This window comes from Schistocerca serialis, chromosome 1 (genome assembly GCF_023864345.2).
Source record: "Schistocerca serialis cubense isolate TAMUIC-IGC-003099 chromosome 1, iqSchSeri2.2, whole genome shotgun sequence".
Classification (NCBI taxonomy): Eukaryota; Metazoa; Arthropoda; class Insecta; order Orthoptera; family Acrididae; genus Schistocerca; species Schistocerca serialis.
This window is the reverse complement of record NC_064638.1, coordinates 1,011,654,816-1,011,681,173: the sequence shown is the minus strand read 5'-3', so window position 1 is coordinate 1,011,681,173 and position 26,358 is coordinate 1,011,654,816. Positions and strand designations below refer to the sequence as shown.

General features: G+C 39.5%; 1 protein-coding gene across 1 annotated transcript in view; it reads left to right on the top strand.

Moving 5' to 3' along the window:
- LOC126413449 (mitochondrial proton/calcium exchanger protein) overlaps window positions 1-26,358 on the top strand; it is a 113,140-nt gene that overhangs the window by 44,477 nt on the left and 42,305 nt on the right. Inside the window, exons 3-7 of the mRNA XM_050083265.1 lie at window positions 453-596; window positions 1,294-1,431; window positions 21,150-21,353; window positions 21,430-21,681; window positions 21,758-21,904. Coding sequence (XP_049939222.1) covers window positions 453-596; window positions 1,294-1,431; window positions 21,150-21,353; window positions 21,430-21,681; window positions 21,758-21,904 — 885 coding nt within the window. The remainder of the gene's footprint in view (window positions 1-452; window positions 597-1,293; window positions 1,432-21,149; window positions 21,354-21,429; window positions 21,682-21,757; window positions 21,905-26,358) is intronic.

Here is a 26,358-nt window from a genome sequence, read left to right as displayed (position 1 = left end):
CCAGGAAATCGCACAGCCCTACTTATGGTATATAATCCTGTCCGTATCCAAAGAATTTCCTGAAATGTGAGCAGGAAGATCTATACTGGCATTAGTTTTCAACTAGAATTGAGTACTTCTAAATCTCAGGGCCTGAAAGCAGCATCACCGGTTTGGTGAGCAGCCGATCTCATTTGTCTCCTGTATGGCAATCCATCCTGTTAAATTGCCCTAGAGGTACTGACACCTGTGAGATATGAATGTCTGGATTGCACATTGTCCTAGACTTCAGTCATTATCCCTAACCTCTCTCAAATTACCACATTTTGCAGTCACATGTAACTGGGTATCGCCATTTTTAAACTGTTGATGAAATGTGTGTGTCAGATTTTTCTGTATGCTGTAAAATAATTATGATGTTAAATTTTGCTTCAGCCAGAGATAATTCAGTTTTAAAAAATTTCTCATTACAGTTGGTGAGAACCGTGTCAGATTTATTTCGACTGGTCCCATTTTCAGTATTCATCATTGTACCCTTTATGGAGCTGTTACTACCAGTGGCAATAAAATTATTTCCTGGAATGCTACCATCAACATTTCAAACTGCAAGAGAGAAGGTAAGTTGAGTATGTTTGCAGTTGAGTATGTTTGCCTTCAAAACTGAAGTTCAGTTATAAAAGATTAGGCTACATATATATTTAGTGTTTCCCCAGAAATATCCTTGAAATGTACATAATAAATCATAAAACAATTTTCAATAACGGATAGCTAGAAACAAAATCCCTTACTTTGTAAATGCATATTAAAATAGTATTGATTAATGAAGTGAATATGACAATAGTGCAGTAAAGATAGAAAGTTAGTGATACTTCAGGTAATTCTCATGTCATCCTCTGTAACTGAAAGGAAATAAGAAAGAGTATGATTTTCAGCCAAGCAACTTCTAGGCATACTGTGAATGAATGGAAGACATCAATGTGCTGAATATAAGCAAGTAATTCAGCATCTCGACATAAGGAAGATTCCAACCACAAATGTAAGAATAAGAATTACAGTGATGTAGAACAGGAAAAAAATTGTTTGTACTTATTTGACTCTCTTATAGACAGTTCTGTGAGTTTATTTCAGTGCTATTTAATGTGACGTGTATGAAATCTAATGACAATCTACCCTCTTTTAGAGTGATTTCTCTATGAAGTGGAAGTGTTTTTGTCTCTAAAAATTTCTTGTGAAGTTAATCATAATTTTAAATTTTCATTTGCTTGTCATAGCATGGACCTTTCAATGTAATGTTTCATTTTGTTTACCTTTCAGGAGGATAAAATGAAACAAGCATTGAAAGTGAAGCTTGAAATGGCAAAATTTCTTCAGAAAACGCTGGATGACATGGCTGTTCAAGGAAAGGGTCACAAGTCTGAAAGAGCTAAAGAATTCCATGACTTCTTTCTAAAGGTAGTGTTAGGCGTATAATTACTTTCACATTCTTTTTCCAGTAAGAGATCCAATTGCTCCAATTCAAATTCTTAAACATATGGCTATTACAAGAAGGTAAGGTGAGTGCAAATTACTTGGTCAGAAGAAAACTGTATTAGTTAATTGCATTTTAAGTTGTGATTTTTGGAAAACGAAAAGTCAAAAGAATTTGTGAATAACTGTTTATTTCAGAAAAGTATGTTGAAACTCTTAAGTTAGTCAGATTCTCCATGAGTTTCTGGAATTGCACTCTCTGCTACACAAGAGTTACAAGAAGTATGTTCTAAATTAAAATGCATTTAACATGTAGAGGTTCTTAAATTTCATTTCCTTGTCTTTGATTAAAACGGTGATATGTATTGGAACGACAGGTTAATTACATTAGGACATGGTATACCTGTTGAACCACAGAATAGTCCTAGATATATTTACATAGAAATGGTCTGAATATTAGTCAGAAGTTGTGAGAGGCTTGTTCGGCTGAATACTAGACTTGTCCACCAAAGTAACTGAATACCTGAGAGTCACATAGTAGCACTTACAATAACCTTTCAAAGTAGGAAATGTTACCCATTCAACTATATATGTGATTCTCCTTTCTCAACAGTGCTATATGTTAACAAAGTAAACTGGAGAGCTTCTTTAAAAAAAACTGTACCACAGTAGGCATAAAGCAGAGTGTACTAAATGTGCATATGCAATTTTCAACTGAAAAATGTTCAGTTAGCAGATAACAAATGCACGATGCTTTCAATGAATGCTGTAGCAGATCCTTGTAATAGGATCCCTCTCGTAAGCTCAAGAATTCTTGGACATACCAAGACTGTTAGTAACACAAAAATTAAAAAGTCCAAGCATTTCTTCACAGCATTGGGACAAACTACACAAAAGCTAAAGAAAGCATGAATCTTGGTGTAGAGGGATTGCAATCAAAATAAGGCAGTAACACATCCCATTTTACTTGTAATTCATCTTACTTGTAATTCATCATGCGAATTGCATAGGCATATCCTTCTGGTTGAATATGAATGGATGTTGCTTGAGGATTCACAGGCATGAAATTGTCTGGATCTTCTAGGAGGTATGGACTACTTAAGCATAGTATAATTAGTAATAATGTTGTTAATACAAATTTTGTGCACTTCATTAAGTGTAATAGTTTGGTATCTTCTCACTACATGCTGAGCCAAGAATCAGTTACAAGTAGAACAAGTGACAGGCTTGATTTTTTGCTAAGACACTGAAAAATTTTGGTTCCTGTACAAAAGAAATTGAATATAAAAACCTGTATAGGAATACTGCTAAATGTGTTGGATCCATGTTATTTGGAATAACTGTACACATAAAGAGTATTAAAAAATGGCAGTGTCACCAGTCACAGATTTATTGGCTCTAAAAATAGTGTATGTGGTATTTTTTTCTTCTCTTAGGCTGTCATTTATTTATTTTCATGATTGGTTTGTGGCCTATTAAGCCATTGTCTTCTGAATAAATTTGCCAAAAGTCTAAATTGGCAGTGCCTTTGCAATCTGTGCCTCAATTCATATTCGTTTACACACTGTTTTAGGTGTTTTGATATTTATTTTGTGCATAAAAGATGGGAAATATGCACAAATTAAAAATCAAAACACCTAGAACAGATTGTAAACTAATATGAATTGAGACACAGATTGTGAAAATGCTGCCAATTTAGATATTCGGCAGATTTAAAGATGGCTTCATAAGTTGCACTGATAGTGACAGATAAATAACAGCATAAGTGAAGAAAAATGCTGTCTTAATTAAATAAATATTCAGCTATGGTACCCTCCAAGAAGGAGATACAGAACAAGTTTCCTGGAAATATTGACAAAATTGTGAACTGCTGGGTATTCTCTTAATAATGTATTGCTTGAAAATTTCAGCACTTCATGTCACCTCATTGTAATTGTGGCACTAAACATGACATGTTGATTACGTGAATGTGCATATCATGTTGTAGACAGTTGTTCAGATTCCTGTTTGACCATCGAGATTTGAGTTTTCTTTGGTTTCCATAAACTGCTTAAGGCAAATGTTGGTATACTGTCTTTGGAAAAGTCTGATTTCCTTTCCCAACCTGAGTGTCTGTGCCATCTTTCAGTCTTCCTTTTCTTAATGCCTCTTAATGTAGTGTATTTTTACAATGAGCTCTTGTTTCACCAGTCAACCAGTAAGTTTCATTTTGCAGTACACATGACCCAGAAGTCACCCTTTTTTTTATTATACATACAAAAGAAAAGCCTTTAATAGCTTATTTTTCATATCTGCCCGTGGGAAACTTTACTCCATAAATTATATACAGTTCAATTTTATTGCAGAATTTCTGTTCACAAAGTGTGATGGAATAGCATTTGACTCTGGAACTACATTTTGGAAGTATGTATACAGGCACCATTCAGTGATACTAAGCAAGATTGATCAAATCAGTCTGTAGGAGCACCAGGACAATTCGTTTACTATGATCATTGGCTATTCCTTACCATATCCTTCCTTGAGCTGAGCTAGTGCTCTACCTCTAATGACTGCTGATGAAAGAAACCAACCGACCAACTACACAGAATAGGTAGCAAAAGTTCAGTATCAGTCAGTGTGGAGGGACATTGTGACGAGTGAAACAAATGACAGTTTTAAGTGGTCACCTATGACTAAGTTCACAAAGGAAGCAGCTGGCTAGAAACAAGAGTCCAAAACACAGCAAGGTTATCGTAAGCATTCGAGATCATTCACAAGTGAATACCAAGAGAGAGATAAGATACAATAAGCACTAGTCACCCACAGTGTCAAATGGCACAGTCTAAAAGTTTCAAGATATAACAGGAAAGTTGTTCAACGGGACTGCATGCATGTATTTAAACACAGATCTACACCAGAGGGTGCAGAAAAGGGATGTGAGGAAAAGATAATTGAAAGAAGCGAAAGGGAATGATTTGGATGGTTTGGATAAAATTGAACTAAGGAACAGATATAGCGTGTGTTAACAAGAGGAAGAAGGTGGATAAACAGAACCAACAGCTGAAAATATATGTAGGGGGGATGGTGGCACAGTCACCAGTGTTAGAATTCCTGTGAGTATAGCTATGAGAGATAAGCCTTTTTTAAGTTAAATGCCCCATTCAGACAGACAGCTTTAAAAGGGGTCCAGATAAGTTGAGTGACACGTCGAAAGAACTTGTATGGATAAGCTTACCATTATGCATCAGAATGTTAGATGACTAGAAAACAAAGTTAATGAACATTGTATTTTTTTATATGATCTAGAATGTCAAAGAAAGTTGAGGTATTATGCCTCACTGAACATTGTGTAAATATAGGAATCTGTATGTCAAACATGTAGGAAATTAAATTAGCAGTCAATTTTTGTAAAGAAAATATGGAAATAAGATGAGTTGTCATATAACTTAATGATGTCAGGACCGAATCTGTTGGCCAAGCGAGTTGGTGCAGTGATTAGCACACTGGCTTCACATCTGGGAGGTTGACAGTTAAAACCTGCGTCTAGCCATCCTGATTCAGGTTTTCCATGATTTCCCTCAACTGCTTCAGGTAAATGCTGTGATGAAAGGGCATGGCCTATTTCGTTCCCCATCTTTCTCTAATCCAAGCATGTGCTCCATCTCTAATGACGACATTGCCAATGGGACGTTAAAAACTAATCTCCGTCTCCTCCAAATCTGTTGAAACCAGTAGTTTCTGCTTAGATCAACAATTGGAACCTTGTGCTTGTGAATTGCTGCAGTCATAAAAGTAATTTATATTTCTTGCAATACATGGATCCCCACCAGGAAGCTTTCAAATATTCTCACAAAATTTTGTGTCATTATTGTCACAGAGCAGATGTTACTCTGTGGAAATTGTAATTTTAATTTTCTGTAGGATTTTGATGACAGAGAAAATTTGAAAGTGTTACTCAACACTTATAAAGTTAGTACTGTTGTTCAATTTTCCATCAGAATTACATGAGCAGGACAGCAATTGCCAAATTTTTTTAAGTGAACACATACCAACGTAAATGTTTATCCAGTGATGACTAATCTCTGAACATGTTGCACTGCTAACCAGACTAAGTAATTTACATGATTACAGTGAAATGGTATCATGGTAAACAGAATAATTAACAAACAAACAACAGAAGGTTATCAGGTTGCAAGAAAGGAAGCTGATGGGAATAATGTGTATAATGTGACTGATGTCAGTTCCAGATTTAATGTATTTATAGATTGTCTTCTTTAAATGGTTGACAAATGTTTTCCCAAGGGAAAAAGTATGGTGCTAATGTGACATCAGAAAAGCCCTGGATAACAAAAGAATCAAAATATGTAAAATGAAAAGGAAATTGTTTGAATTGGTTGGATAAACAGCGAAGTAGGGCCATTACATGTTACGACAGCATGCTGAAAAGTAATGACTTCGAATTTTTTTTATGTGAAAACAAATGCTACTAACATTCTACAGCTTTCTTCTTCATATCTACATATTTATTTCTCAACATAGTCACCTAGCAATGAACACACTTCTCCTAACAAGAGACCGATTTGTTGATACCATCTCTGTAGAATGTTTGACTTTGTTGATGGAGACACAACCTCACCTCTATTTGCACCACATCATCACAATCAAAGTGAAGTCCTTCATGGTCAGATCGTTGCAGATGTTGCAGCGCATGTGTGTGGTGTGGCATTGTCTTGCTGAAAGAGTGTGTGCTTCATGGGTGGACAAACTCTTCAAATTCGGAACTCAATCACAGAACGCTGTTTCTCGTGCCACGTGTAGTTACATTACACATGGCCAGTTTACATGTGAAAATTCAGAGCGCCCATACAAGAAAAGAAGGTGATCAAAAAGTAAAAAAAGAAAAAAAAAATCTTTGTATACTGTTTGAGGTTAATAGTTTGGATAATAAAATTAAGTCTGTATGGAATAACTGTTGTGTTGTTGTTGTGATCTTCAGTCCAGAGACTGGTTTGATGCAGCTCTCCATGCTACTCTAACCTGCGCAAGCTTCATCATCTCCCAGTACCTACTGCAACCTACATCTTTGTGAATCAGTGTTGACATCAGTATGCTTCTAAATTGCAAAGGATTATTTGTTAGTGAGTTTTCATACAGTACTGTTAAGGTGCAGTTAAAACGCCCAACCCGTTGAAGAGAGAACTACAAGATGACTGCGGGTAAACACCACATAATATTCCTACTGCTAGGAAGGAGAGGTACTTAGCAGTCAGTTGCAATCCCTTTAATTTTTATTATTCTGGCGTGTCTCAATTTTGGCTGTAAATAACCATCTTCAGTGTTAAAATAAAAGGAAAATACAGTCAGAACTAATGTAATTTACATAATGATAAGAAAAATACTATGTTTTCCAATAGCAGCTGTACATTCTGATCAACATACCATTTGAGTTACAATCCAACAAACTCACGGCAGTACATGTCACCATACAATCTTATTGATGTGTAGGGAGAACGAAACTGAGGTAATTGTTTACAGCAATTGTAGCAGCCTTAGTTTAAGTCATGTAGTGCAAGCAACACCCTCTATGTTCCAAATTAACTAACAGAGTTTCATTTCAATAAAGTAGATTTAAACCCTTTTTTTAATATCCAAAATCAACAAGTATATTTGCATATTGTTTCGAAATATTCAAGAAATGCCAACTTATAACATTCTTGGTTGTATTTTAGTGGTGAAGCGATCCACCAAAATATATGCAAAGAATCATTAATAGGTTCAGGTAACTGTGTTACACAAAATTGTTGTCACTTTAGGAATAAAAATTTTAAAAGTTATAAAAAGTGTTGTCTCGGATCAACATCAGTTTGTTTCTCCCTATACCTCAGTAAGATCACGTTGTGGTACTGCCATGAGTTCATTGGAGTGTAACTCAAATGATATGTTGACCAGAATGTGCAGCTGCGAGTGGATAATGTGGTGTTTTTCTTATTGTTCTGTTTAAAATCTGATTCTGTAATTTCCTTATATTTCAGCACTCAAGATGGCTATTTACAGCCAAAATTTAGATATGCGAGAGTAATAGGGAATCAAAGTTGATTCTTACTGCTCGCTTCTGTGCAATCAGTACTTCCTCTAGTTATGAGTTACCCAGAAAATTATTGAGTGAAAAGATGCAAAATGTGTTTGGATGTTGGTTCATTTGTTACCAAGACTAGCAATTGTACAAGGAGCGTAAGTTGCTAAAATTATTTGTCAAGTTTCCGTCAATTCGGAACTTCCTACCATGTTTATTGATACCTGTTCATTTGCTACATTTCTTCGTATGACTATTTGTTCATTTGCTACATTTCTTCATATGACTATTTGTTGTACAGAAGTGAATGTATTTTCTCAGAATTAAGTAGTAGTCCATTTTCAGAGAACTACTCAAAAATTCTTTGAAAAACATCATTAACAATTTCTTCTACACACACACACACACACTGGGTTTATTACAGTATTAACATCATCTCAGAAAGTACAAGTTCTGCTTGATGAATAAGTGAAAGGTCATATACAGTGTATCTCCGAAAGCCATCCTCTCCCAAGACATGAAAATGCATGTGGGCTAGGAGCCGGTGATAGTGCAGCATTGAATTCCATGTTCCACTACACTGTGGGGTGTAAAATGAAAAATCTGAGATGTTGGACGTCTTACTCGTGGAGAGGAATGCGGCCGATGAGATGCAACATCATTTTATGCCACAAGCAGAATTTGTGAGCTACCTGTTATATTGAGTCACACTACATATTTGGTGGGCTTTCTTTGTCATAGAGTACTTGATATTAATATAAGCTGTTTCAAACCATCAGAAAATTCAGGATCTCTCGAAAATAAATCATTTTAGCCACAATTTGCTGTAATAAAATGACAGTAAACTACTATTGGTAGACAAAGACTTTCTGCGCTTGGTGTTTTCATTATTATAACTTGTGTGCTATGAAAGTATACCATTTCAATGCTACAGTGTAATGATTATCTATTGAAAATGCTGATTTTGAAACAATTTATCATAGTGAAATATCAAATAATAACATGTGGAGATAATTTCTAGACAGTGTGTACCATATATAGAGACCTAGATGCTATGATGAAGTCATAGCTAAGCTGAACTGCTGTGAGCTGTAAAGTGAAAGATAGCAGGTTTATGTCAACCTTCTTTCAAAAGAATATTTTTCACGTTTTGTTTTGTAAAAGATTCTGGGTCTTCATCATTAATTTAATAGAAGCATTACCTGCAGTAGTCGGTGTTTATTATAAATAATAAATTTATTGCAATTCTTGGTGCAAAGATTGACAATCGGAATGCTTCTGCAATGGTCAGGAATTTTAATGCAACTGCCACTTTGTACCAGTAAGTAAACTCACGTTACACACACAGTTTTTTCTGTGATGAAACATTGGGAAAATATGTATACATAGCTACTGGTTATATGGGCTGCTCACGTTTTTATCTTGTCAGTAAATACCTTCGTCAATGGGCAGTGATGAGCAGCTCTGACAAAATCTCCTCTTCCATTCAAATTAAATTACGAAATAAATCTCGATCTTGAAATCTGTGATGAACTATGTTGCTTAAGATTGACGGTAGTCAGTGCAACATCAACGCTATGGATACTATGCGGACGTAGACTGACGTTACACACTATAACTACACTCCTGGAAATTGAAATAAGAACACCGTGAATTCATTGTCCCAGGAAGGGGAAACTTTATTGACACATTCCTGGGGTCAGATACATCACATGATCACACTGACAGAACCACAGGCACATAGACACAGGCAACAGAGCATGCACAATGTCGGCACTAGTACAGTGTATATCCACCTTTCGCAGCAATGCAGGCTGCTATTCTCCCATGGAGACGATCGTAGAGATGCTGGATGTAGTCCTGTGGAACGGCTTGCCATGCCATTTCCACCTGGCGCCTCAGTTGAACCAGCGTTCGTGCTGGACGTGCAGACCACGTGAGACGACGCTTCATCCAGTCCCAAACATGCTCAATGGGGGACAGATCCAGAGATCTTGCAGGCCAGGGTAGTTGACTTACACCTTCTAGAGCACGTTGGGTGGCACGGGATACATGCGGACGTGCATTGTCCTGTTGGAACAGCAAGTTCCCTTGCCGGTCTAGGAATGGTAGAACGATGGGTTCGATGACGGTTTGGATGTACCGTGCACTATTCAGTGTCCCCTCGACGATCACCAGTGGTGTACGGCCAGTGTAGAAGATCGCTCCCCACACCATGATGCCGGGTGTTGGCCCTGTGTGCCTCGGTCGTATGCAGTCCTGATTGTGGCACTCACCTGCACGGTGCCAAACACGCATATGACCATCATTGGCACCAAGGCAGAAGCGACTCTCATCGCTGAAGACGGCACGTCTCCATTCGTCCCTCCATTCACGCCTGTCGCGACACCACTGGAGGCGGGCTGCACGATGTTGGGGCGTGAGCGGAAGACGGCCTAACGGTGTGCGGGACCGTAGCCCAGCTTCATGGAGACGGTTGCGAATGGTCCTCGCCGATACCCCAGGAGCAACAGTGTCCCTAATTTGCTGGGAAGTGGCGGTGCGGTCCCCTACGGCACTGCGTAGGATCCTACGGTCTTGGCGTGCATCCGTGCATCGCTGCGGTCCGGTCCCAGATCGACGGGCACGTGCACCTTCCACCGACCACTGGCGACAACATCGATGTACTGTGGAGACCTCACGCCCCACGTGTTGAGCAATTCGGCGGTACGTCCACCCGGCCTCCCGCATGCCCACTATACGCCCTCGCTCAAAGTCCGTCAACTGCACATACGGTTCACGTCCACGCTGTCGCGGCATGCTACCAGTGTTAAAGACTGCGATGGAGCTCCGTATGCCACGGCAAACTGGCTGACACTGACGGCGGCGGTGCACAAATGCTGCGCAGCTAGCGCCATTCGACGGCCAACACCGCGGTTCCTGGTGTGTCCGCTGTGCCGTGCGTGTGATCATTGCTTGTACAGCCCTCTCGCAGTGTCCGGAGCAAGTATGGTGGGTCTGACACACCGGTGTCAATGTGTTCTTTTTTCCATTTCCAGGAGTGTATATTCAATTTAAAACCAAAAATGGGATGAAGATTCAATTGAGTTAATGAACAACTTCTTCCAGTATGTGTATCGTATCATTGTACAGCATTATTCACTGTTCAAGCTATCGGCGAGCCCAGAATCGTCTTTGCAATTTCCTCCACTTTTCTTCAATAGTCACTAACAGTGTTAACACAGCTATTTTACGCATGTGTATTTTCACAGTGAAACTGTGATTTACATGCCAGATGCCACAGAATGTCACTGGAGATCACTGGGGTAACAAATCTTGAAGAGGAGCATGTTCCGCAAGCTGTAGTAGATTGTTTCAGAGCACACGGCAACCACAACATACACTATGTCTGGAAAGTTTCACAGTGAAACACACACACACACACACACACACACACACACACACACACACACACACACACACGACAGCGGTCTCGAGCAACTGAAACCACACTCGCAATGAGAAACACATCCCATGTGAGGAGAGCTTAAGAGACATCAGAAGCATTGTATCTGGTGTTTCGGTGTATATTTGCTATTTCTTTTTTACAGTGTGAAGTTGGAGTCAGCCCAAACAAATACTGCTCATTGTGTCTTTTATGTTGGTGCCCTCTGTCTACTGAAGTGTCGATTTGTTTCCAGTTACAATCAAAATAATTTTTGAAGTAGGCTTTTACATGCCCATGTGATAAGAGTGGACCTGAATTAGTGTAGTGTGATATTCATTTTATCAATATGTATTTACAGAAACAGTAAAACAATAGTATTCCAGCAGCAACAGTACCACCCTAGCCTGCGCTGACAGCTACCACAATGCAGTAGTGCTGCTGAGCCGCTGCTGCAGTAATTGTTATTCTTTGTGCCGTACTGCCCCTGTCAGTATAGTATATTGATCCTTCCGTTTCCAAGCTTTTTCACACCTCTATTTTACCAAGCGGGGTATTTGGACTACCCCAAAAGAGTTTTGTGTTTTATTGTAATATTTGTTCTCAGATTTAGTTATTTCCATTGAATGGGTTTATTTAGTATTGAAAAACAGCTTTTCCGGTTATTAGAAGTATTTAATCAGATCACAGATACAAAGAGCAAAAAAAAAAAGTTATAACTTTCACTAAGTTCAGTACTCAACGAACAGAAAATTAATAATCTATGTACCTCAACAGTCACTGCAGTAAAATAACACAAGACTTTTTTCAACTTTTCAGTCAAGTACATTTTTGCACTGCATGCACTTCACAGTAACAGTTTTTCTCTGTGTATATTACAGACAGGTTTCTTGCACATTACACAACAGAATCTTGTTTTCTGATCTTTGTTTCTCTTGTAATCTTGACATCGTTGTGGCGTTGGTAACTTGGAACACTGGGTCTGGATCACTGCTGTAGGAATTGCAATACCACAAGCTTTCAGTGCATCTTGTACATCTTTATGAAGACCATTGATATATTTGGCTCTTTCTTCCATGTTGCCTTTGCCGAGTCCAAATGCCAGTTCAGTTCTGAAGAGTTTACGTCGGCTTCAGTTATTTTTCTGCCATTCGGGAAATCTTTGAGTGTACAGAATATATGCATTCAGTGCTGCAATATCTATCATTTCCCTGAAGATTCTTAGTGGCCACCGCCTCGTTCCTCTAACACAACTGTATTCTCTTGTCATTTTGTCCACATTATCTACAGCAGCTTTGGTTTTGTTGAAGTGCAGTATGATTTTGGGTTTGTGTTCACTTTCTTCACCACTCACTTGTCTCTCATTATGCTGAGTAGAGAGTAGTATTACTGCCTTTCCCTTCTTTGGAAAATAGGAAACTAGGGTCAAGTCATTTGTGAAACCAAACACTGAAGAGTGAACATCTCTCTTTCTGTTCGGCAAGAATTCCTTCGTAATCTCTTTTTTATTGGAATGCAAGGTACCAACCAATTTCTTGTTTCATTTTAGTAGTTCAGCAGCCAATGGAAAACTGGTGAAAAAATTAACAGTTGTTACACTATGACCGTTATTCAGAAATGGTTCCATCAGATCCAAAACAACTCTGTCCTTGATTCACTTCCCGAGTATTGTCCACCATTCCTGTGTAAATTTGGATCCGTAGTAAGTAAGATGTCTTCACATCAGCACAAACCCAAATTTTAATACCATACTTGCCAAGCTTACTCTTCATATAAACCCTAAAAGGGCAGTTTCCTTGGTACATTGCTAATTGTTCATCAGTAGTCACGTATTCATAAAGATAGAAGTTCTTGCAAAAGTTAGATTGAAATTTGTCAAACACTACCCTGATGGCTTGTAGCTTGTCCTTGGTTTCTTCAATTCTCTGTCCTCTTTTGTTTCTGTTGTCAAATCGCAAGAATTTCAGGAAATTCGGCAATAGCATCAATATGTTGGTGCAATGGTTCAGTGCCAGCTTGTGACACTTCAAAAGCCAAAAAAATAGTAGATGGTTGAAAAAACTGTGTCTTGTCCAAACTGCACTTTTACTCTGCAGACTGTAAAACAGACAGTAGAGTACAAAAGTTCTGCGTATGTTCCTCAGTAGAGGGCCCATACACTACCATGTCATCTAAGCAGTTGATGCAGTGTGGAACTGATGCAATAAGTTGCACTAAAAAGCGTTGAAAAATAGCTGCTGCACTTGCAACACCAAAAGGCAAATGCTGGTGTTGATAAACCCCAGGTGATGTATTAATAACTAGAAGGCTTTGAGATTCCTCACCTAGCTGCAGCTGTAAACATGCATCTGCTAACTCTATTTTTGAAAAATAATGCCCCCCCCTCCAACTAATTTGGCTCACAGCTCATCATGGTGTGGTAATGAATAGGTATAATGACTGTGTGTTAATTGATTTTTAAAATCACCAAAGAGGCATAATTTACCTGTATGTTTTTGTACTATCACCAGTGGTGTTGAATCTTCTTGGGAAGGAATATGTCAAATAACATCAAGAGATTGAAGACGAAAATTCTACCTTTACTTGATGCTGTAAAGTTAGTGGTACTGGGTGGGTCCAGAAAAATGGGAATGGGCAGACTGTTTTGTTGTAATTGAGCCTGAAATTCTGTTGCAGAACCCAATCCTGGGGAAAATAAACAGGAAAATTCAGCACAGATAGCATCTAACTGTTGATATGGAACTTGATCAGGAACAAAATGCACTTTGTCATTAATGGAGAATCCAAAAAGTTTAAAAGCATCCAAACCAAACAGATTTTCAGAGTACGCATTGTCCACAACTAGGAATGTTAATGAATGAACCATAGCATTGTAAGTCACAGGTGCAGAAAACTATCCAAGAATGGGAATCTGTTGTCTGTTAAAACTTGCCTGTGTCTGTGACACCGGAGCCCGGGGGAGACAACCCAAATCTATGTAACTTTGAGAATTCACCAATATTGCTGTTACACCTGTGTCCACCTGCATTCTCTGTGGTTTGTTAAGCATAGGCACTTAAGTGTGTAACTTGCTTGGAGACACCATCATTGCTGACATACTGTACACATCCATGTTCATTTCATCCTGACTCAGGTTCAGAAGAGAGTTACACACATAAATATGTCCCTTTTCATTGGCACCTGTTACATATTGGCCAGTGCTTGTGGCTTGTGGTCTGTTTGTGCTGGGTGAAACAGTATGGGCATGAGGGCAGTGGAGCACGATGCTGTTGCTGTTGTGATGTGAACAACAATGACCTACATGACACTGAAATGTGTGATGGGCTGCTGAAATAACTTCTCTGTTCCCTTACGTTTTGATTGAGGGATGGGAGGGGTGAGAGGAACTAATTATTTTCACACTGTGGTGCTTTCTCTTCCCTGTCAGGAAGTGATTGCATCACAAACCATCTGATCTGCATAGGATTCCTTATGAACATTTGTCACAAAATTATGACAATGACCTAAGTCCATACAATCCTGCTGCCCATGCCCTGTATGACTGTTTTGGCAGCTCTTGGCAATGGTAAAACCCTACATGACAAGCAATAACATGAGTATGTTTAAAAAGGAAAGACTTTTAAGGTTCTTGTACAGGGGTGAGTTGACACTAAAACTGATACACATGAGGGGTGATTCATGACTAAAAAAGAGCCTTGCACAAGTTTACAGCTGTTACTCCAAATGCCTGGAAATGTCGCAGGCATTTTGTGTGTGCATCGTCATGTGCAAGGAACAGCAGTGGATATGACATTGGTGGGGCCGTACATTGTGCCAATTTAGTAGTTAAATTGGAAATAGCAGTTGTCAGTGCCTGTTGTTGCTCAAGAAAAGATTGAAGCACTGCCCCCGTGGAAATTAAACACAAAGAACCAATGACTGAAGTGCAACATGCGGAGTCGAATACTGTACTCATCGCCAAAGTGTTCTAGCCCAAGAACACTGTAACTTTATTACGCAAAAGAGTTTAAACACATGAGAGACAAAATACATACCACAGACAACACACAAGTGGTCAGCATAGCGTGCGCTCCAGCCTATATAGTCATTAGTTATAACATGGGGTGCAGCTGGCAGGCTGCACAGACAACTGCTGTCATACTAGCAGGCTGCATGGTCTCTAATCCCTGAATCAAGCAGAAACTGCACATGCAAGTTATGAAGTGGCATACACATAAATTTGGCATTTAAAGCAAACACCTTACCTCATTCCATCTCTTCTGATTCTTAAAGAATTATATCATGTAATCATTAATAAGCCTCAGAGCTGTAAGGTGGCACATTGTTTATTTCATTAATTGTGCACCATGGTAAATTGACCATTAACAGTTGGGTACATTAATTGTTTCAGCCTGAGCATTGTCTACAAAAACTTATCAGTCTGGTTCCTGCTATTTGTCTGAAGTTGGGGAATTTCAGTACTGAAATGATATTCTGTCAGTCTAATAATGTTTCCAGTTCATTCTTTCTATTAGAGTTTTTTTAAGAAATCTCCATTGAAATCCCCAAAAACTACTAAATGTTTCTTCTCATCCATCAGATATCTCAATAATGACTCTAGATTTCTTATAAGTATTTGATAGTTTCCTGTTACGGATCTATAGACTGTTCAAATTAAAAGAGAAGTATTCTACAGTTAAAGTTCAAAAGCACGTGGTTGTAGGTTCTGATCTCAACAAAAATTGCTTGTTTCAGAATTTTTTATTTTGTAGCCAACTTTTACATATGTTAAACCTCCTTTTTCCATGTCAACTGTACACAAAAATGATGCTAACTTATAATCCCTGATATTTAACTTCACTATTTGTATGGTTATGTGACGTTCAGAGAGGCACAGAACATCATCTTTTCAGGATTTAGCATGTTCTCTAAGACATGCCAAAAGCTCATCTATCTTGGTTTTCAGCCCCCTAATGTTCTGATGAGACAAGCCACTGCTACTTTTCTGGAAACTATTGCATGTATTATTGTTCTTTGCTGTTCTAATTTCTTTTAAAATGTCAGTCTAAGTTGACTGACTAAAAACAAGTACCCCTATGACTCCAGTAATAACAGGGGTTTCTGCCTTGCCACATACATGCAGGTTAATCACAAATACAGTCTGCTGCTCTGAAAAAGCGGTTAAGAAGGTAACTTGTTCCCTCAATACCAAAGACTTTTATGGAGTTTGTAATATCTCAGGTAAATGCTACAGTCATGTTCTCCACACATATACAATGATTTCAGTAACATATGCAGTACACAACTATCACCTAAGATACTTATAGACAGACTGAAATATGCAATTGTCGACACGTTTTACTAGAAGGGTTAATAATTACTGACCAAGTCTCACTGCTTACCTCCTCCTTGATACTGGAAAAGATTAAGTATGCATGAAAGATAACACACCTCTCTCAAAGGGATACTTGGTCAGTCTTAGTTTGGATTCCAAAAGGGTGTGTTAGTAATTGTGTTATTTTTCAGTTCACTTATCAGATTATACAAAATTTACTTAACAAAACATTCCAACCTATATTTTCTGTGACCTGTCAAAAGCATTTGATTGTGTATTTCACAGTATTCTTGTAGAGAAATTTGTATATTACCAAATTTACCCGAGCATAAGATGGCCCATCCTTTCTAAAGAGGCTCTTTAAGAAAATTTTATTGTATCATTTTCTAAACTAATCAAACTGTTTCATTGATATAAAGTAGCTGCTTAAAAAAGTGAAAATTGTACCTATTCTAAGTATACAACATTTGTTGATTGTCTTCATTTTGGCAGTACAAAGAGAAATAAAATAAACAAAAAAAGGCTTGCGTTAAATTTTTATTTTCACTTTCTTACTACTTACTACCAAAGTCTTCTGTGGTCTCATCATTGTTAATCACCATCACTGGTATCACTATTTTTAATCATCTAAACTAGTATCATTATCTGGAACAACAGCTCCACCTAAACAATGGGAAGCAAGAAAAGGGAAAGTGTATTTCTGTATACAAGCAGCAGTGAAATTTGTAATCTTGGTTGTCATAAATATTTCGCTATTTCTTCCGAATGTATTGCAATTTCGGACGTTGTGTTTATGGTGGGATATGAAAACACAGCTGTTTTCTCCAAATGCGTAGTGGATTTGCAACATAACTTAAGAAATCATGTAAGCAGTCCGTATTTTGTAGTATTTTCCTCTGAGATAGCGTACTGTAATTTTAAAATTGAGTCTTTCTACATCATAATGAGAGGTCACAATTCTGATCAACAGAATGTGCAGATAAATAACATAATAGTAAAGATACTTAGATATTTGCTCATTTAGCAATAATTTTACACACTTTTAAAATTCTGTAGATACATTTTGCCTTTACTATTCTATTGGTTAGTGTGATGTAACAAGCTCTTCCTAGCAATCAGCTGAAGTATTACCTGTGTAACTACCTGTTAACTTTGTAGTTAAGAGTCAGAGCTGAAAGGATACAGGAAGCATAATATGTTCACCTGATATCCCCTCTTGCTTTGCCGTTATTACGTATTGTGCTTATTCCTGCCGTTGACTTCATCTGTGTGGACTGAAACCTTGAGGCTGAAAACATAAGTCCAAACTATCTCTGGAATCTGCAAAGCAAGAGATATAGCTACTTCATGAAAAATAACATGTTAACTGAATATTACAGCAGAAACAGATTCTTTAATACATTTCTGTCAATTAATTTTAATATTGGTACATTAATTGAACTGCCTTTCCACATAATGTAATAGATACAGAAATAATCTTTCGTTGTCCTCATGACACCATTCTTTTATTGTCACAAGTTTCAGGGTTCCATGGAGTGCTGCATGTCTCCAAGAAGGGACCCGCCACCATGGAGCAACCTCTGACCCAGCAAATGTCATCTGGTGGTTACCAGCTGTCAATCATTCCTTCTTATAGGAAAGCGGCATCCAGCCTCTTGATCTCGTGCACATATAAAGAAATTCTCGCACACTGTGTATTCACATTTATTACCCGAATGACAAAATTTTTTGGGCAGATGATCAGCATTTGTTGTTAGCAGATACAGGTACTAATGTATCACTTTTATGGAATGATATGTTACGCTTCATCAGGGAGGCGCCTTGTCTGGTAAACCTGAGAAATTTGGAGTTCTCAAAGACATTTAATTTGGAGAGAAAGTAAGGGAAATCTCATGAAATCTTTAAATACTCTGTGCATTCTGAGAAATTTGTTATAAATCACTCTGAGAGTTTGCTTCAGAAATAATTGATTGTGATTTCACCCAATGAAAATTGAAGAAATGTATTGAAATGTTGTAATATTTGTTGCTTGATAATGGCTGTGTCTGGCACATTTGCCAATCTTGGAAATCTTCATTATTGTTTATAGTTTCTTGATCTTCAAGTCAGTTTACCACTGCATAACTGTGACAGAGTGTAACATGCACATTACAATTTGTCTCACAGCTATGAAGTCAACATAACATGAAGCCATATTTGAACACATGTTTTGTAGGTCCATGTTGCATAGTTGTGCTTTGGCCTTTTCTTTTACTAATTTCATTCCAAAGTAGTACTTGACCAACTTTAGCAGTGTCTTCACATTAATGGTACCCATGATGTGAAGACTGTCCAGTTTAAAACATAAGCCATTTTTATCAAAGTCTACTGGGATTGCATTCCAGCAACAACAGTTCGAAGCATGTTCCTGCAAAAATTTCTCTTACATTACAGAATATCAAACAGTGGCATGGAACGATGATGGACGACACTAATGACTGAATTTCTGTGGGTGGCAAGTGCTCTTAATTTATAGACATATAGCAGTATATAAAGTATTATTAGTCCCTATTTCTGAGTAATGATGTGTATTCTTCTGTTGTGGCTTTAAACTATGTTTAATAACCCTGAATGATAAAATAATGCTGTGTGTATATCTAGTAGGAGTTTCATCAATGCAAAAAGTTTATAAATAAAACATTTTAAATTTATCTGCAGTAAGTGTGTTGCAAGTATTATGAGTGAACAGTCTTTGTTGAACAACAAAATCATCAGTTTTGCATACATCTTATTTTCAGTCCTAACTGAAGGTTGAATAATCACTAATAAATGATGGGGCAATTGAAAATATTTGTTACAGCCATGGAAACTAATGAAGTATAATGTCTCCCACATACTAAAAAAAGATTCAGGAAAATTTGGAATTTTGACCTGAAAATGTAAGGAGAAATATTTTAATGAAAGAGAGTTGCCTCCCTGTTGGATAGAGAAAACACACACACACACACACACACACACACACACACACACACACACACACACACACGTAGTTTTATGTAAGATATAGTTTGCCTATTTGTGTCCTAGAGACTGAGTCAGATCTTATTCAAATTATATTTTGACTGCAGTTCCCAACATCTTTTGCATGGTGGTTAACTGATCAATATACCAGGTGGTTATAAGTAAACTAAGTGTGTTCTGAGTGGTGCAGTGCAGGCAGTATACATCTCAGGGTGCTAAACATTGCAGGATGCTGAAACATCGTTGATATGTTCCTTAATCGGTATTGTTATGGGGTAGGTTCGAAAAAATAATAGTTCCACTTTTTACCACCAGGTGAAAATATGGCGCTGTAAGCAGTCAGAATGTGAAATGTTTCCTGTTTTGATGTCAGTATGCTGTTTGTCGCTTGTAGATTCAAGCTGACTTCTTTTGTGAAGTAGCTGTTGGTGTAAATAGTTAAGAAGGTTGAAGTTTTCTGTGCAAAACACGGTGACTATTGAGAAGAAAGGCCATGCACTGCTGGTAGTTATTTTATCAGAACTGCAGCAGTGGCAGCACTGCATTGCGGGAATATCGCTGACAGAAACAGCTGTGAAGAGGCCCCAAGTCAATAAATGGGCTGAAGATATGATCAAGAAATTTGAAGAAACAGGTGAACTAGTTGGTGCAGCAAGGAGAGGTAGGTGGCTCATTCCCATGAAGTTGAAGTTGCTGTTGCTAGAGCCAACTGTGAAGCACATGCCTCAAATTGTGCAGTGCTCAAGCTGTGTCAAGGGAATTGTCTCACCCTGGTAAACAGTTCAAAAGATTAATTCCTACAAGATTCAGAACGTGCACCAGATGAAGCCCCAAGATAGGCTATACAATCCTGTGACTTTACCTTTAATTTTTTTGCTTGCATGAAAACAGATGACATGTTGCCAGGGAATATTCCTTGGACAGATGAGGCACATTTTACTCTGCACAATGCCATGGAAGCACGGGATGGTCACATATGGGGTTCTACTCCACCACATGTTGTGCAGAAATATCCACAGCATTCAGCGTATGTGCTCCTTCATTAATTCTCAGTCTGTTTTTCTCTGAAGAGATAACTCCTAGCAGACCTGTTATATGTACAGTCACATCTGCATGGTACAGGGACCTCTTTGTGTAACATACGATTCCATCTTGCAAGAACACATCTCTTTTCACACCACTATTTTCATGCAAGATGGTGCAACACCACATGCTGCATGCCAGGTGAAAGATTTTCTTAGAGAAACCCTTGGTAACAACCGCATCATCTCTAGGCAGTTTAAAGATGTTTGGCCTACCAGATCCTCCCCGTCCTAAAGCCATGTGACTTCTGGTTATGCATATATCTGAAAGATCATGTTTGTCATGGATTTTTGATGTAAAGCATACCGTATGACAACATATTGCTGCACCATGTGACTATGATTACACAGGATATGCTGCTAACAACTGTTGACTATGCTGTGTTACAGATGCAGCATGTTGCTGTCTAGGGACACCCTGATTCACACATATTGTAACTTGCGACCATGTCCTAATACACATGCCAGAACCACGGTTGTTGTGTGGTTGATCGTCCCTCCCCTTCTCCTGCACTCACACCACATTCTGACTTCCTGCTGCGCCATTTTTCACCTTGTTGTAGAAAGCAGAACTATTATTTTTTTCAGCATACTCTGCGAGCGCACCAATTAATGAACATAACTATGTTGTTTCAGCATCCTGCGATGCATGCAGCTCACACTGAAGCACTCAGAACACTGTCAGTTTAATTATACCATCCAGTGTTTATAAATTCCACTTCCAAGATGCGTGACAAATCCTGTGTTGTTATTTACATATTTTCTTGTATTTTACAATTAGTGTTCTCTCACAGTGTTTTGTATATCCTTTTATTTCTTATGTATTATTAGGTCCGGACATCTGGTGAACAGGCCACAAATGAGGAAATAATGAAATTTTCAAAGCTCTTTGAGGATGAAATAACATTAGACTCGTTGTCAAGGGCTCAGCTGACTGCTCTGTGTAGAGTACTTGAGATACAGCCAATAGGAACCAACAATTTTCTTAGGTTTCAGCTCAGAATGAGACTCCGAAGTTTGGCAGCTGATGACAAGGTAGAAGTGACTCTGTTTTGAGTTAATAAGTGTAACAGAATGTAAATTGTGTGCTATCATCTATATGGATTTGCAGGTTATTCAAAAAGAGGGAATAGACTCCTTGAGTCTTGCAGAACTACAACAAGCTTGCCGTGCCCGTGGAATGAGAGCATATGGTATGTCAGAAGAGCGCATGAAATTACAGTTAGCTCAGTGGTTGGATTTGAGCCTGAACAAGAAAGTACCTCCATCGCTATTGTTGCTGTCCCGTGCTCTTCTGTTGCCTGATACAATACCCACAAGTGATCAGCTAAAGGCGACAATATCATCTTTGCCAGATACTTTGGTGAGCTATCTCTTCCAACAGAATTTCTCGCAAATTAATAAGAATCTTTCTATTTTTGTGAATAATTTCTGTGCAGGTAACACAAACTGAAGCAGCAATTGGTGAACGTGAAGGCAAGATAGACAACAAAATGAAGATAGAAGTAATTAGAGAAGAAGAGCGCAAAATAAAGGAGGAAAGGCAAGAGATGAGAGAAGAATTGAAGAAAACAGATTCTGTCAAGGTAACATAAAGTAACTTTTACATAAATGTTCATATTCATGCAAAACTCAGTTGTAAATTCTATTTTTCATGTGATGAAATGTAAAAATACCCAAGATTAAGTCATAAGCAAAATACTCTCCCCCTTATTCTTAAAAACATGTGAACACTGTTCACTGCAACTTGTGCTCTACTAACTTGTGATCCCATTAATAGGAGACCCATATAAGCACAACCCTTTAAAACGAAATCTAAAGTCATCTGCAGATCCACAGTGTCACATGTAGCAGAGGAATTTTCATGATGGGAGATAGGTGCTGTGATGTATTTCTTGTTCGATTCAGAGGAGAAGTGTCTTGATGAAAAATTGAAGGTTTCAGAGCTCTGTAACTTGGTATTGAGTATTCTTCCTAGTAGTTTATATGCCTTTAACTTATCATATTCTTTATATATTGTATCAATATTATTTATCATATCATCTCCATGTAGCGGAGATGCCGAGTCACAGATACGCATAATGAAAAGACTGTTGCAAAATAAGTTTTGGCCAACAAGGCCTTTGCAATACATGTGCCGCTGCCCCCCCCCCCCCCCCCCCCACACACACACACAAAAACTGCAGTCTCTGGCATCTTCAGCTGCTTACAAAAAGTTTTTGGCACACAACCTTCATCAATAAGAGAGAGACACACCATTCAGATACAAAAGCAAGCGCACCTCAACCACACGAGTCAACTCCAGCATCTAGGGCCGGAATGCAACTATCACGTGGGCTGCAAGGAGCGGTCTGGAGGGGAGGGGCCGGGGAAGGGGAAGGGATGGTAGTGTACGGGTGGGGAAAGAGACAGATGCTGTCCGATGGAGTGTACAGGGGCTAGACTGCCAATAGACGCAGCATCACAAGGTTGTGGAGCAGGGAGGTGGGGGGGAAAAGGAGCAAAAAAGGAGAGGAGTGGGGGAAAGGTGGGTGGATGCATTAGCAGAGGGCTGCAAATAAACAGGGTGGGAGATGAGAATGGAGTGGAAACTGTTGAGTGGAGGGTGTGGGGACAGTATGTTCCATAGATTGAGGTCGGGATAATTATGGAGTGGAGAACATGTTTTAAGGATAATTTCCATCTGCACAGTTAGGAAAAGCTGGTGGCTGAGGGAAGGATCCAGATGAGTTGGGTAGTGAAGCAGCCATTGAAATAAAGTGTGTTAAGTTTAGCTGCATGTTGTGCCACAGGTGGTCTACTTTGATCGTGGCCACAGTTTGGCAGAGGCTGTACATCATGGTGGACAACTGGCTGGTAGTCATACCAATATAAAAAGTTGTGCTGTGATTGCAGCAGAGCTGGTACATGACATGGCTGCTTTCACAGGTAGCCCAGTTGCTGATAGGGTAGGATAAACCTGTGACGACTGAAACAGGAAATACTGAGTGGGTGGGTTAGGCAGGTTTTGCACCTGGGTGTTCCACAGCAGTATAATCCTTGTGGCAAGGGGTTGGGATTGGGAGTGGCACAGGGGTGGACTAGGATATTGTGGAGGTTGGGTGGGTGACGTAATACCAATTTAGGAGGAGGTAGTATCTCTGGTAGGATGACCCTCATTTCTGGGCATGATGACATGTAATCAAAGCCATGGTGAAGAATATGGTTCAGTTATTCCAGTCTGGGGTGGTACTGGGTGATAAGGGGACATTGTGTTTTGTCTGGTTCTTGGGGTTGGTGGGAGGATCGGGGGTGTTAGGGGAAATGGCACAGGAGATCTGCTTGCGGACTGGGTCTGGGGAATAGTGCCTACCTGTAAAGGCCTTGGTGAGACCATCAGCATACTGAGCAAGGGATTTCTTGTCACTGAAGATAACGCTGTTCCCCGGGTGGCCGGGCTGTATGGAAGGGAATTTTTTGTGTGAAAGGGATAACAGCTGTCAAAATGGTGTGTTTAATGTGTGCAGAGATGTGGATGGAGCCATCAGAGAGGAGGTGGTCAACATCTAGGAAGTGGCATGCTGGGTTTAGGAGGACCATGTGAAGTGGGTGGGAGAGAAGGTCTTGAATTGTTAGGAAATGAAGGTAGGGTGTCTTGGTGCTGAGTCCAGATCATGAAGATATCATTAATGAAACTGAACTAGACAAGGTTTGGTATTTGGGAGGCTAGAAAGGCCTCTAGATGGCCCATAAAAAGAGTTGGCCTAGGATAGTGCCATGCGGGAGCAGGATCCCACGGCTGTGCTGCAGATTTCTTTATACACCTTCCCTTCAAATGAGTAAGGTATATGAGGACTGCGGTAGTGGGCTTGGAGTCTGAAGGACATTGGGAAAGGTAGTGTTCAATAGCAGTAAGACCATAGGCGTGAGGGATTTTGGTGTTATGGAGGTGTTCAATAGCAGTAAGATCATAGGCATGAGGGATTTTGGTGTTAGGGAGGTGGCGTCAACAGTGACAAGTAGGGATTCAGGAGGTAATGGGTTGGGGATGTGGAGAGTCGGTGAAGGAAGTGGTTGGTGTCTTTGTTGTGGGAGGCTAGATTACGGGCAGTTGGTTGGAGGTGTTGGTCAATGAGGGCTGATGTTCTTTCAGTTGGGACAGAATAGCCAATCACAATGGGGGTGTCCAGAGTTCTTGTGTTTATGTATTTTGGAGAACATGTAGAAGGTGGGTGTGCAGGTTGTCGTAGGGGGGAGGAGGGAAACAGATTCAGGGGAGATGTTCTGGGAAGGGCCTAAAGCTTTAATCAGGGATTGGAGTTTGTGTTGGACTGCTGGGATGGGATCACTCTGGCAGAGTTTATAGGTGTAGGAATCAGATAATTGGCGGAGGCCTTCTGCCAGATAGTCACTGAAATTCATAACAACAGTGGTGGAAAGTTTGTCTGCAGATAGGATGAGTAGATCAGGATTAATTTTGAGGTTGTGTACGGCTATTCTTTCTTTTGCTGAAAAGTTGGTGTTCTGAGGTAGGTACATGGGGAAGTATAGTGAGACTAAGCTGGAGGTAAGGAATTCCTGGATAGTGACCAGCAGTGGGTCAGGTGGGAGGGGGGGGGGGGGGGGGAATCATGGTTGCATGGTGGTATGAACAGGCAGAGGCAGGGTTCAGTGTTGGAATTAGGTTGGCTGTGGTTGCAGGGGTTGGCGACGAAGTGTTTCCATTTCTGGGATTTGGAGAAGGAGAGTGTATCTTTCATAAGTCCAGCATGGTTAAATTTAGGTGTGAGGTTAAAGGTCAGGCCTTTGGATAAGACTGAAACTTCTCTGGAGCTGAGGATTTTGGTGGAAAGGTTAATAACTGTGTTAGGGGTATGTTTTGGCACTGGATTTGATGGAGCGTTGGTAGAATGTTTTGGGGGATGTGGTAAGTTGAAAAGGTCAGCTAGGCAACGTTTAGCTGCTGTGAGGGTGGACGAGGAAAACACTGTAGGTACAATAATGGTTGGATAGTGGTGCCCCAAGGCGGCAATAGGATGTCAGCAGGCTGGATAACTTATGGAGGTGGTGTCAGAGATACTCCTCCATGTGCTGGAGAGCAGGGGATTCAGTTTGAAAGATGTGATGAACGGAGCAGGGATTGCAGTGCAGTAGTACCGTGTGGAAGAAGCAGAGGCGGTTCTGGGATGCCAGTACCACAGAGATGTGTTTTTTCAAGGAATCTTTGCAGTTTGGCTGTTTGGAGGAATTCCATGAATTAGACAGCTTTTGAGAAACAGGATGTGTGACTGGGTTTTAGCCAGGGATACTTTTCTGAACTGAGGCAGAAAGATGCAGAAAGGGTCTATTGTGGCAAGAATGGTGTAAAGGGAATGGGAATGATGCAGAAATGGGCTAAATAGGTGTTGATGATTGTGAGAGGAGCTGGATAAGTGAAAAGATGCATAAAGATGTGTAAAAAAAATACACAAAAATACGTGAAATTCCGTAAAAATATGCACAAATACATTAAAAAATACAGAAACATGGGTCGTGTGTGTGTGTGTGTGTGTGTGTGTGTGTGTGTGTGTGTGTGTGTGATGCGCGCAATCATTCTCGCGGGCACACTCGTGCAGGGCAATAAGCGAAGAGGAGAGAGAGGGGATGGGTTAAGTCGAGTATCAAAAGTTCGTCTGGCAAGGGCAGGTGTGGAAAACAAAATGCAGGATGAGGGGTGAAGTCGGAACAATGGAATAAATATAATTATAACTATAGGAGGAAAGAATCTGGGGCATTAGATGGTGCATCAACAGTCTGCACAGTCACGGAGATTGAGTTGTGCATGGACGATCGTTGATACAGTGTAGCTCGGAAGTAGATGCGCTGTGGTAGACGATGATTAAACACAGGAAAGGAGAGAGAGAGAGAGAGAGAGAGAGAACGGACACTGAGAAGAATAATGCTATAGAGAAGAGTAACAAAGGAAAACATCACAGGGTTGTATGAGGGAAGAAAGCCATTTGACAAAAATCAAACAAGGGAAACTCACTCTCTCTCTCTCTCTCTCTCTCTCTCTCTCTCT